This window comes from Anopheles coustani, chromosome 2 (assembly GCF_943734705.1).
Source record: "Anopheles coustani chromosome 2, idAnoCousDA_361_x.2, whole genome shotgun sequence".
NCBI lineage: Eukaryota > Metazoa > Arthropoda > Insecta > Diptera > Culicidae > Anopheles > Anopheles coustani.
The window spans coordinates 86,213,516-86,226,089 of record NC_071289.1 but is presented as its reverse complement, the minus strand read 5'-3'; the positions used below and the strand labels follow the sequence as shown (position 1 = coordinate 86,226,089).

The window sequence follows — 12,574 nt, the reverse complement described above, 5'->3', positions numbered from 1 at the left end:
ATCGAATTAAATTTTTAATCTGATACAATTTACTTTCGAAAGGATATGCACTAAAATTAGACAATATGCCAAAGCGTTTTACGTCGTCTACCAAATGACTTAAATTGTGAACATTACTTCCTATGAACTCATTTACCACAGTAAATGAAACAAAAAACCTTTTTCGTACTTATAATATACCGCCAAATTTACTTTATTTCATACGAAGTGCGGAATTTGCCAGAGGTGATTTAAATCTATTGAAAACTGTGAAAGAAAACTACTTCCACAACTTCTTGATGGACATGTTCTTCTCCGAGTCCTTCTGCATAACCTTGGCCACGGCCATTTCGAAGTCTTCCTGTGTGACGTGCACCCGGCGTTCGCGGAGAGCATACATGCCGGCCTCTGTGCAGACGCCCTTCACCTCGGCGCCCGATGCTCCTGGCATAAGTTCGGCAATCTTGCGCAGGTTGATACCACGCGTGAGGTTCATCTTGCGTGAGTGGATCTTCAGGATGTCCAGACGAGCTTCCTCATTTGGTGGCGGGAATTCAATCTTACGATCGATACGTCCGGGACGCAACAGTGCCGGGTCGAGAATGTCGATGCGGTTGGTCGCCATGATGACCTTGATGTTCTTTGTTGCTTCAAAGCCGTCCAGTTGGTTCAGCAGCTCGAGCATGGTACGCTGCACTTCCGAATCGCCACCGCTTCCCGATTCGATACGGGACGAACCGATCGAATCAATTTCGTCCATGAAGATAATGGAGGGTGCATGTTCGCGAGCCATCACGAACAACTCGCGCACCATTCGAGAACCTTCACCGATGAATTTCTGGACCAGCTCGGAACCCGACACGCGAATGAAGGTACACTCGGTGTGATGTGCCACAGCACGGGCCAAAAGTGTCTTACCCGTGCCCGGCGGACCGTACAGCAACACTCCTTTCGGTTGAGCGATTCCCAGGGCATCGAACAGTTCCGGATGTTTCACCGGGAGCTCGATCACTTCCTTGATCTCCTTGATCTGCTTGTCCAAACCACCGACCATCTCGTAGGTCGAGTCCGGAACTTTCTCCACCATCATAAGCGACACCAGCGGATCCACCTTGTTGGGTAGGATCTTGTGCAGGGTGTAGCTTTCGTTTCGCAGCGCCACACGGCAGTTGGGTGTGACGTCGTTGATGTCGATGTTTTTATCAATATCTACCACAAACTTGCCCTCCGGGTGCACCTTGACGAGCACCTTCTTCTTGTCCATTGGTTTCACCACCTCGCCAACGTAGCTGCCCTGTTCCTGGAGGAGCTGGAGTTCCTCGCGGAGCATCCTTACCTTGGCGTTCAGCTCGTTACGCTGAGCCTGCAGACGCCGCAAGTTCTGGTTCTTCTCCGCCACGATAAGCTGGAGCTCTTCAATCTTCTGCACATAATACGACCGAAATCCTTCTCCCCGTGGGGGATCTACTTCCATGGTACTAATTTCACGCATTTTATACTAGAGAAAACACAAAATTTGTTTGAAAAAGGGTATTTTTCATGGCAGTTTTTACGACTTACTTGTTTTCCGTTTCAGTACCAAATAATGCAACTCATCAAGTTGACTGCTTTTGTTTGACAGCTCGAGTAGAGACGTCAAGTTACGACCAAGGTGAGTCGAGTCCTGGGAGGTACATTCATCCACCTTGGTTCCGGCGTAACACAAGGTAACGTACCCATCAGCTAGCATACACTTCCTACCATTTGAATTCAAAATTCCAAAAAGGGGTTGTGATTGTTGACACAATTATTTATATTTGAAAAACAAATAAAATCTTTTAAATTCGCGTTAAATTAGGTACATTTTTGAACTTTCCAAATTAACTAAAGTTCATAACTGATCCTTTTGTTTGGCTAGGCCTAGCGTCATTAACTTTCCATATGCACATAGGTAATGGCGGTAGTCCTTTTCTTTTCCTGTTTGATGATGTATTCATTCGTAAAATACTGCTCTTTTTTAATCTGAAGCTGCAGTTGCCTTGGTATGTTCGGAATTGCCCAAGAGACAAGCGCCTGTACTACAACGACTAGATTTTGGTAGATCACCATCAATGCTAACCGTATGGCAAGTATTTTCCAGTAAAGCAACGACCGTTCATACGGATTATCACTCTCTGGTGGGTTACGATATTCAGCGTATCGACAAATCTCTACCGTAATGTTTTTGTACAGGGAAGGATCGGGGTTAGCAGCCGCTTCGAAGTGGGATGTATTGAAGTAGGCCAAAGTGTGGTTAACAAAACCTTCGTCGGTATAAGCTGGATTTACAAACAGCATGTAGATAAGTCGATGGGTGATGTTGGATGAAAATGCTATGATGTAAGCCTAAAAATAAAAAAATTTAGCATCAACGATAATGGTACAAACCTCGGCGAGTTATCGTACATTTGAAATAACTGCAATTTTTGTGATCACTTGCATTGTATTATACCACATGCCAAGGTTCCGTACACGTGTTGGTACCGCGCGCTTGTAAAACTGAAGGTATTTTTTAGCATCCACTCTAGTTTCTATCATATTATTCACCAACGCAAAGATGGATGCGGGTGGAAAGGCTACGGCGAATATGGTGATGAAACCGTATTGAATGACTGCAACGAGGAACATGTGCGTAAAATCGTTAATTTATATGAGAAACAAAACTCTTTTCTTAGTTACATACCCATTTTTAGATATTCTTTAAACAAACTGAGCTCTCCCCAACTGAGTAGCTTATTGTCTCTGATCCATTGGCCACTGGACTGCGGCAACTCCATTTCTTTTTGGTTGGTATAGTACCAGGTACTGAGGTTTTTATACTTTTGTTTCAGAAAAGGTATAAAATATTCTTTAATGATTGCGATGAGCTGTTTTCCCATCATAATTGTCGCTAGTTGAATGGTCAGCTCGACCATGCATCCCCCCGTGCTACATTCCTCCTGCCGTAGGCTAAAAATCCGATTGTACTCCTTCGGGTAACCGGGAAGTTTTCCTTTCAGGAACGCAATGTAGAAGATGGAGCTGTAGTAGTTGATAAAATCAAACAGGAACAGCTTCACATTAAGACTGTCGTTGTACTCCGACTGCGTACGCCGGTATTCGTAGTCGGTCATTTTTTTGGCCACTTTGTTGTACAGTTGCGTGAGAACGGTCGAGGCGAGCAGATTGATCGTGGCGGTAGTCATTGGGAAAATTATCAGTTTACCCGACACACTAGCACTATCACCGTACAAGTTTTCCGATGTTTTTAGCGACATACGATACACTATGATACCAAAAACTGTAGCCACTGTCATGGATATCTACCGATTGAAAGAAATAAAACCACGGCGATTAGATAAAGATGGCAAAGTTTGAACATGAAAATAATACATACCAAGAGGTACACCACAAAGTAGCTGCCAATAACGGTTGGTAATTTTTGAGTCCAGAACGCCGGTGATGGTTCTTCAACTTTGGTGTAAAAGTTGTACTTCCTCCGTTTGTAATCCTTCACACGGGCCGAATACTCAGGACGCGGCGGCTCAGCCATCGAACAGTAATCCAATACACCCCAACGGTACTGGATCCGTGAAACATATCGCTTCCACAGCTTAAGATACAGTGCCGCTTTAAACGAGAAGGGAGCATAATCAATGAATCAACAACTAAATGGCTTTAAGGTTCACATACCCCAAACTGATATGAAAATGGAGAAAAATATAGTTGCCTCATTATCGAAGATGTAAGCGATCTTTGAGATCTTGCAGGTCGAATTCAAATGCCAGTAGCCGCAATATTTGTCGCACTGCGGACACATGATGGTAGTGTTGTCGCTGCAGACTTCCTGACTGATACGATTTGTAGAAAACGTAAGTATCCCGTATAGAAGGCAAAAGAACCCAACCAATGCCGCTGGAAGAAGCATGGTCGTGTAGAACCCGAGCCAGGTAAAGTACAGCGCAATTTTCACACCAAAGTATTCCTTTATATCATCGAGTGGTTGGTACATAAGACACTGCTTAACCGACGCCCAATCGACCAGCAACCGTGCACGTATACTCCGGGTTGTGTCCTTGTGCTTAACGCAGCCATCATGAAGCGGATATGCGGCATAGAAAGGATGTTCGCCTTCTCCGTCTACTGCTTCCAAAAGTTGGCGAATGCCAAAGTATTTCACTTCCTCCGCATTATCCGCTCCTGCAGAATGCTGTTCTGATGCCCAAGGTATGAAGAGATTACTATCGAGGCTGGGCTTTTCCTTGAAACTCGATCTTTCCAGGATGAAATTTACGACGGCTATACGAATGCCAGTAGAAAAAAAGTTTCCTCTTTTCTCTTCGAACAGGTACGATTTAGGTTCAGAGTACTCATGCAACAAACGGTACTCCACATGAGCGGGTTTTGTGTGATTGAACCGTTTAGTTATGCAGTTCGGTATCATGCTTTCCAGCGTTCCTCGATAGGAAACCTTTGGTTTTATTTTGTCTTGGCCATCGAGTTTTCTCATTGGCATTTTCATTTTCATAAACTCACAATACTTCTTGAGAATTTTATCGGGCACGTTGATCTTCACGTAGTGAGTATCATTTTGGGATGTATCTCTCTCTGTTATCAAGCCGGCTTTGGTTAATTTATCAATGAATTTCCCCCGTCGTTCATTGTTGATCGAATTTTTCTGTGGCTTATACGCTAGCACAAAGTCGACTATGGTGGTTTGATCGTCGAAATATCTACAACACTGATATTTGTTATTTGGAAGGGAAAGAAAATAAGAAGCAGAGATACACGATCAGCTTAAAGATAAAACGAAATCGTTACTGAGAACCGTAATAAACGACAACAAATTAATTACTTTGTTTAATTTTTTTAATTCGATTAATTCGTTGCAATCGTTATCTCCAAAAAAAGATAAGATTACGATGATAACGCATTTTACTTATTCGTGACTACATTGTAACAACGTGGTCTGACGTAATGCTGAATATTCCATTAGCTGCCGACCAATTGGGACAGTGTAACTATTTGCTTGGAAAAGCTTCATCCGACGATTACAAGAAGATACAATGAGACCTTTACTATTTCCTTCATTGGATAGTAATTTTGGCTAATCACCACGATACGACTGCCATGCTAAGGTATGTTATGTACGAATCCCATTTACAATCTATTGAAACAACCGTCGTCTAAGTATAGTTACTTACCCCTCGACAGTAATCCTGTGGCACTGTGAAACATTCACGTGCGCCATAGGTTTCTTCCCCGTTTGTAGCAGTTTCTAACTTTGACATAAACATAATTCTTTTAGTGACCTAATAAATAGAAGAGTTGTCAGCCCAATAAATTGTATAGTATGGTAGGCTCGTGCTATGAGGTAGAGAATTATTCTGCTTCAAGCCGTTTGGAACTGTTTGATCATAAACTAAAGAAACGTTGTACAAAAATATCTTTACTTTGTAAATAACACTATTCCGGCACTGTACAACCGCTGGAAGATTGTTTAACACTGACCGCTTACTTTGCAGTAGCACCTACTCCTGGAGTGGATTTTATCTTTCTCCGCGGTATCAGTTGATATAAAATGCTGATAAATATATTCATCGACTTCCACACTGACTCCACAATATCTATGATTTTTGCTTATCTATTGATATAAGCGGTTACTATAACCTAGGTGAATGATCTGCACTGATTAGATCATCCAGTTTAGAGAAACAGGTTCGGAAGTGTCTGTAAGGAATGGGCATTTCGCGCTCAAGGGTATGATAAGATTTCAACACATCTTCAAGCATTGGTCGTCAAATTGGTATAAATGATAATAATTCATGGCTTCGTGCTAAAAAAAGAGTTTCAGTCTATTTAGAATATTTAATATTTCCCATTTCCCCCCCTCCCCTGTACGAGAGGACTGACTATCCATGTACAACAGGGAAACAAGTCTCGTAAGCCCTTAACGGGCAGGCATGACCAAGAGGTCGTTACGCCACGAAGAAGAAGAAGAAGAATATTTCCCAAATATATTACTATCCGCTGAACTATATCAACTGACGATTCGAACAGAGGAAACCGCCAAATCGGTAAAATCAAGCTAAAAAGCCATCAAAAGCTGTAATGATCCAACCTTCAGAAGCACGATTGTTACGATTCAGCACCTTGGCCAACACGTAAACAATCAGTACAACGTTTAGAAATCACAGAGTAATTCAATATTGGAACAAAATCTGAACTTAAAAATGAAGCCGTGTCCTATACAACAAGAGGTAGTATGTTAAAGTGAACCGTTTTACATAACTACGAATATATTTTTCTTTACCGTACCGTAGATCGTTACTACCAACGAAACAATAGCAGGTTTGCGTGAACGGGTCCGGCGTATGGAACAAAATTTGACTGACCCAAATTTACCAGAAGACCGCAGGCGGGAACTTTCGCTGGAGCTGAAGGAAATTTCGAAACTACTTGAAACGAACGAGGAATTGCTGAAGAAGATGCACAAGGAAAATTCGAAGTCATTCGCTGTCGCTGCCTGCCTGTTTTTCATATGCTTTCTTGTGTACGGCCTTTACGTATTAGTAAACGGAGTGTGACTATTGAGCATTAAATTAAAACACCTCTACCCAAACTCACCATTTGATAACCGGTAAATGAGTAATTCGTCGTATCATTTTTACAAGTGTATTTCCGCTGCATTCTTAGTGTCCACTGGAAATGCCTCAAATTCCTAAAGTAAATGAAACTTTTGCTTATGGCTAGATGTTGAGGAGGTTACGATCGGCACCGCGGTCATCGCATTTAACGCCGTCCACGTCCGCGTCCACCGCCACGGCCTCCGCGCGGACCACCGCGGCCTCCACGAGTTCCTCTGCCTCGTCCTCGTGGGCCTCCGCGGTTCGCTTCACGCTTCTTGGCGCGTGTCTTTGGAGCGTCATCAATAAGTAGTGTCTCCAATGGTAAACTGTCCGGCAGAATGTAATATCGGATATTGTTCCCGCGGATGCTTAACGAATCCAGTGTAACCGGGTCCCGGTTTTTAATCGTCATCTTCACTGCCTTCAAATGAGTGTTCATAGCAACGTCCACACCTGTTATAGTGCCATGCACTTGTGTTCCATTTTTCAACTCAATGGTTACCGTTTCATGGCTGAGTTTCATCAAAAAGCTGCAAAATAAAAATCACCGGTATATTAGCTTCTCTTTGAGGTTATAGCGAGCGTCCTGTCAATCCCTGCCCGTTGATTTCCCACCAAACTAACGTATCGACACGATGTAGAGTAGTAACTTTGCTTTACTTACCGCACTAGTTTCATGTTGTATTGTTTTAAACACTGCTCAATTGCTTATACCAATCCAAAAGTATGCTATTTAGATTTTTGCTCCAAGCGGGAAGAAACAACGCGAAATGTTGCGTTCCTTTTGACACAAGAATATAAACATATCACCAGCGCAAGGTTGCTTAAAAGAAGCAATGCTTGTTTCGCGAGGTTGGGCTATACTGTTTAGCTTGACGTTTCTATTTGCTATTCTAATTCTTATTTATTTCCCAAATCGGGCACAGTTATTTTTGTATATAACACTGTCCTAAGAAGATTAGCAATTTTGAGTGATAGATTTATTCAGAATCCAGTAAAAATGGTCCGGTCCTGGTCTGAACCATTGTGATTCCGTGAGCTAAATTGGTTTGGTTGGGTATAATAGCACGGATAATGGACATTCTACTGTATTTCTTTGTAAAAAATAGGTACCAGGAATTTTTCTGGAGCCTAACTTGCAAATCGCGCAAAAAACTTCATCTTTGTCCAATAAACCATTCTACCCAGCGTTCGATTTGAGTAAACTTAAATCAATTACATTGTCTCTAGATCGACTAGTTATGTGACTAATTCAACTCAAATCATTGTGAGTCGATTCAAAGAGTTTAGGATCAAGCAGAATCGAATCAAATCGAGTCCCTTTGGACTCAAATCAGATTCGAATCCTAATCGAATCAAATCTTTAGAATCTGTCAAAAGGGATTCGAATCATTATAATCCGTCTAGGGATCGAATCTTCGAATCTTCCGAATCCCCATTCTGCCAACACTAGTGGGATTCACATAAACGTTGTGAAGCTTGGATAACGCGGAGCAGAAAATGTGCATTTGCAATCGAAATTCTTTCAAAATAAGAAATCTACGCTAGTTATTCTGGTGTCTCAGTGTCTAGTGGTTTGTGTCGTTTCATAGGTGGGTTCTGGGGCAAGTGTTATATCGAGTTTTCGCCCATTACTGGCAAACCATCCGGAAGAGAGGTGGCCTTTCGACATGAAAGATGCCATTACCTTATCAGGTTTTGCCTTGCTCAGTTAAATTGTGTACCACTCGAATGTAGAAATCAACTTGTTTCGTATTAACAACTAAAGGCAGGTCCTACTTGAACACATTTGTTACAGATGTTGTGAGGAAAAAGCAAAAGTAGGGCCATTGCGGGAGACTCCACCAAGTGGAGCAAAATTCGTTCAACATAACAAATCCACATTAGTGAAATCCGGGCTACTTAGTTTTAGAAACATCTTGAAAAAACTAGCCCGGCTGCTGCCTGTCGCAAAACGGTGACATAGCTAAACATCTCGTCGAAATAACTCAACTCGCGGCGGCCTCGATTTGCTGCTGCTGGCTGCACCAGCTCAAGATGATGTCCCGTACCACCGTACGGCCCGGGGATTTGTGTTTTTGCTCGGTTCGCTGTCTGCGGGACCTCGGTTTGCTGCGGCACCAGCCCGCCCAGGCCCAGGATTGCCCGTACCAGCCACGGTCCGGAGGAGGGCTTGTGTATCTGCTCGAGTCGTGTAATTTTACGTTGCGTATCCTGTTTTTTTTCTTTTCTTCCCCTGCAGCCCAGTGAGAGTGCGTTACTGTGTGAACCCTCGTCCGCCCTGTTGTCCGTGAAAAGTGTTTTCCATCGTCGCGCGCGCGTTTCTCGTCCCAGGGTGTTCTGTTCGGTTCGCGTATTGTTCCGTGCATCGAGTGCGTGCGTGTGTGTTTGTGTGTAAAGTGTAGTGTGCCGTCTTATCACCGCCGAATTGCGAAACTCATCACCATCCGCAGCATCAACGAAAACATAAAATAGAAAATAAAAAGCAAACACAGCAGCCAGAAGTCAACGGCGACTACGAAAAGGAGGAGCGTAGAAACATAAAACAACACAAACAAAACGCATTTGTGAGCGTGAGTGTGTGTGTGTGTATGCGTCAGTGCATGCATAGCTGCAGCGTAAGTTTTTCGCGGCTTTTCTTTACTTTTCCCTTACGTCGGCACAAAAAAAGGGATAACACTATGTGCCGGGCCATTTCCATTGCTGGATCCACATCGAGGTCCTGTTTCGGGTTCCGGTTCCGGGTCCGGTTCGGTTCGGTTCGGTTAAGTATTACATCGAAAGTCCTCTACAAAAACAGGTCTTGCAAATCCATTAATTGTTGGCGATCAAATCAACCGCTTGCGAATTACTACGTTAAAATAAATGCAAAGACACATGTTTACTTATGTTCGATAAATCCGGTGGCATGTGTAAAGATTCCGCGTTGGGGCACTTTCCTGTTTCTGTAGGTGTGGGTAGAACCCCAAAATAAACTACAATACTATAATAGCGCCCGACATCCCGCCCTCCCCAAATACGCGGGGTTGCTTTATGGAGAACCATGGCAGCTTTTCCATCCTCTCTGCAAGGTAGATCACTGGCGTATATCTGTATACCGCCTCCTTTCGCACTGTCGGGGCCCAGTGGTTTATCGAATTTTTCACACGGGGGTCACAAAACAAAACGGCCCCAGAACCTACCGGTGGTCGCCGGTCGCGGGGGGTTCGGTGTCGCGCTATCGAAATGCCAAAATGTCACAGAGAAATTTTTCGCTCAATTCTATAATTATCAAGGAAAATTTCGTGTTTTGGTTGCGCCTGCTACTACTCTACGGCGGCCTGTATGTGTGCGTTCGGTGTGTGTATGTATGTGGGTGCCTATTGGGTGTTTGGCAGAAAGGGAGCTGCCGGAGGGAGTCGTGGCGAGGGTTGGCCAGGAGCGGTCGGTTAGGTTGATTTCTTTTTCATTTTAAGCAACATCAACCTCCAACCTCCGATTCCGAACGGCGCATGCCGCCGCGGGACACCCTGCCTCCCTGCTCGACCTTATCCTCATCCTCATCATCATCATCATCATCATCATCGTCATCGTCATAGTCGATTTTTGTCGTCGTCGTTCGTCCGCCGGTTTCGTCTTGTGCAGCAGTTTGCCCCAAGGAAGTGACATGCCAAACAAAAATAAATAAAAAAAAGAGCGAAGAATATGCCTCCCTAACCTCACTCCAATAAGTCGCACGAGGGGAGGGCCGGGGTGGCCGCGGTGCACTGCCGCACTCGGTGGCGGGGTGGCGGAAAAATGAGAGTGCACATTAAACTTAGCCGGCAAACGGCGGCGACAAAAATGACTGCGGTGAGAATGAGAGCGCAGCCAGTGGGGTTTTCCCCGTGTGCAAAAGAACCACCACCAGCAACAACAACAACCACCACGACTACCACCCGCTTGGGTTTGCCCCTCCGCATGGGGAGGGAGCGAAGGCAGCGAGGGTGGGAAAAGCAAATTTTCGTTTCGACCATTTAATTCCGCGAGGGCATAGCGCTCTGCTTGGCCGGGCACATATTGAAACATCCGCCCGGGTGTTGGAACTCGCGCGAGAAGAAAGCGCCGCAGGTAAAGGGAGGGTGGGTGGGTGCGTTGGGTGAATGGAGTAATTTTCTTCTCGGGCCGCAGGCGACAGTCACATGAGCGCGCGCCACCCAACTCTGATGACTTCTCGGGGGAAAGGTGTGGGGGGTACCAGAAGCGCGGTTTTAGAACGAGGCAATGGGAAATGGAAAATGTGTAAGTGTATTAATAAAAAAACAAACCGAAGGATAATAAACAAGAAATCCTGCCGGCAATGCAAAAGGAAAGGAGATACATTTCTCGAACCGACTCGCTTAGGGCAAATCAAACGCAAGTGGAATATGAGATCTAATACCGATGAGATGAAATGACGTGGTAGAAAAAAATACGATTAAGTAAAAAGAAAGTATAAACACATCAGCTATATGTAGAAGAAAAGTACACAAGAACGAACAGTACACAAAAACAACAGAACGTTGATAAAACGAGAATGAGTAATAGTCGTAAAAAATGTACAAGCGAAACGAGTAATCGCTGCTAAATGAAGGCTTAAGTTGAAGCAAAAGATTAAACACCACAAGAGTGATTACAAGAAATGAAAGTAAAACAAAAACTTCGCACTGCATCAAGAAAAGGAAATGGATGAAACACTGCATTGGGAATGGATCGGTCAAAGTGAGTAAAACGGGAAAAGCAACCGAAGGGTTCGCATTAACGCCACGCTGGTCATAGAAGAAGCCCCCAAAATCAGCCTCCCATGGGAGGGGCCGTGGGGGTGTGCACGTTTTGGAGGAGAACACGACTGAAGCGCCAGTCCCTGTTGGGATTATCCATCAATGTTTTACTGATTCGGATGGTGCAAAACCGCTGAAAAGTGCCACCGTGTCTGGCGGCGGAGTGGATGCGATTGGAATCCGAAAACGCCCGCCAGTGAACTGGAACCCCCTCCGCTTGTGCCCCGGGACGCATGTTGACGTTTCATTAGTACCGGTCTAACGGTTAAATGGGGTTTTCCCTGGATAATTAGGTCCGTAAGTGGACGTGGATCCCGAATCATCCCTTCCCGCCACGTTCTTTATCTTTCCACTCAGGCTCTCTTGCTTTCTTTCTCTCTCTCCCTCGTGGCTTTGGGTTACCATCCTTTCATCTTTACTCCACGCCGAGAGTAGCTAACTTTGTATTAAACACCGCTGATGGAAACGAGATATCCCCGATTCGATTCGATAGGTTGAAAGTGGTGGAGATTAGCTTCCATCGGAATTCAAAGTTTGAAAGCATGTTGCTACTATGCCCATCGGATTACGTAAAACAAAACACTTTCCTTTGTTATTCTTTTGTTCAGGGAACTTCAAAAATACTGCGTCTACAGTGTTTTGATTAGTTGTTAAAAAATGCACAACTTTTTTGATAACATTATACATTTATTGTTGCTTGATAAGTATTTCATTTTTTCCCTAATTATTATACATGTAACATTTCTGGTGCTCGCAGCTGGTTGCGTTTTAAAATATAGTTAATCTTGTGCTTTGGAAATTCGAGAAAATATATTGCATTACATTTTTCCAACTCCGAACGAGGCGTGACTTCACGCTCTTGTACAAAAAGAAAAAGAGTACAGACAAATCCAACATATCATTCTAAAAAGATATAACCGCTGTTGACGTCGACCCGGTGCCCAGGTGGTAGGGCGAAAAGATTTGTTGCGAATTTAAATAATCAATCAATAATACGAATGTGGTTACGATCGCAGCATCCCGCCTTGGTGGGGGCGAACAAAAAGGGCCACCCCAAATCTAGGGCTTATTTAGGCATTTTCCAAAAAAAAAAAGAAAAGAAAAGAGAACCGCCATGGCGTTTGGGTCAATGCTGGAGTCGCAGGGGAAGGGGAGGGGAGGGGGTGGTCCTAACTAGAGACTCGAAAATGC

The 12,574-nt window shown here is 44.1% G+C and overlaps 6 protein-coding genes across 6 annotated transcripts in view; 3 read left to right on the top strand and 3 right to left on the bottom strand.

Moving 5' to 3' along the window:
• Positions 1-131: 131 nt before the first annotated feature.
• LOC131266882 (26S proteasome regulatory subunit 8) lies at positions 132-1,594 on the bottom strand. The gene is made up of 2 exons (XM_058269557.1): positions 1,540-1,594; positions 132-1,477 (listed from the first exon to the last, which is right to left on the bottom strand). The coding sequence occupies exon 2, from the start codon at positions 1,469-1,471 to the stop codon at positions 260-262; it is 1,212 nt and encodes a 403-aa protein (XP_058125540.1). The 5' UTR covers positions 1,472-1,477; positions 1,540-1,594; the 3' UTR covers positions 132-259.
• A 293-nt stretch (positions 1,595-1,887) lies between these two features.
• On the bottom strand, positions 1,888-5,227 carry LOC131265217 (anoctamin-1-like). The gene is made up of 6 exons (XM_058267479.1): positions 5,181-5,227; positions 3,670-4,709; positions 3,374-3,606; positions 2,681-3,299; positions 2,404-2,609; positions 1,888-2,343 (listed from the first exon to the last, which is right to left on the bottom strand). Exons 1-6 carry the CDS (start codon positions 5,225-5,227, stop codon positions 1,888-1,890), a joined length of 2,601 nt encoding a protein of 866 aa, XP_058123462.1.
• Positions 5,228-6,127: 900 nt separating this feature from the next.
• Positions 6,128-6,654, top strand: LOC131262890 (uncharacterized). The gene is made up of 2 exons (XM_058264981.1): positions 6,128-6,236; positions 6,300-6,654. The coding sequence occupies exons 1-2, from the start codon at positions 6,210-6,212 to the stop codon at positions 6,561-6,563; spliced, it is 291 nt and encodes a 96-aa protein (XP_058120964.1). The 5' UTR covers positions 6,128-6,209; the 3' UTR covers positions 6,564-6,654.
• Positions 6,638-7,411, bottom strand: LOC131262889 (probable small nuclear ribonucleoprotein Sm D1). Its single transcript, XM_058264980.1, has 2 exons — positions 7,270-7,411; positions 6,638-7,135 (listed from the first exon to the last, which is right to left on the bottom strand). Exons 1-2 carry the CDS (start codon positions 7,281-7,283, stop codon positions 6,769-6,771), a joined length of 381 nt encoding a protein of 126 aa, XP_058120963.1. The 5' UTR covers positions 7,284-7,411; the 3' UTR covers positions 6,638-6,768.
• Positions 7,412-9,079: 1,668 nt separating this feature from the next.
• LOC131266317 (neurocalcin homolog) overlaps positions 9,080-12,574 on the top strand; it is a 110,388-nt gene continuing 106,893 nt past the window's right edge. The window contains exon 1 of the mRNA XM_058268782.1: positions 9,080-9,223. The gene's annotated coding sequence lies outside the window, so the exon portion shown is untranslated. The remainder of the gene's footprint in view (positions 9,224-12,574) is intronic.
• Positions 9,130-12,574, top strand: part of LOC131266318 (neuronal calcium sensor 2) — a 93,795-nt gene continuing 90,350 nt past the window's right edge. Inside the window, exon 1 of the mRNA XM_058268783.1 lies at positions 9,130-9,223. The gene's annotated coding sequence lies outside the window, so the exon portion shown is untranslated. The remainder of the gene's footprint in view (positions 9,224-12,574) is intronic.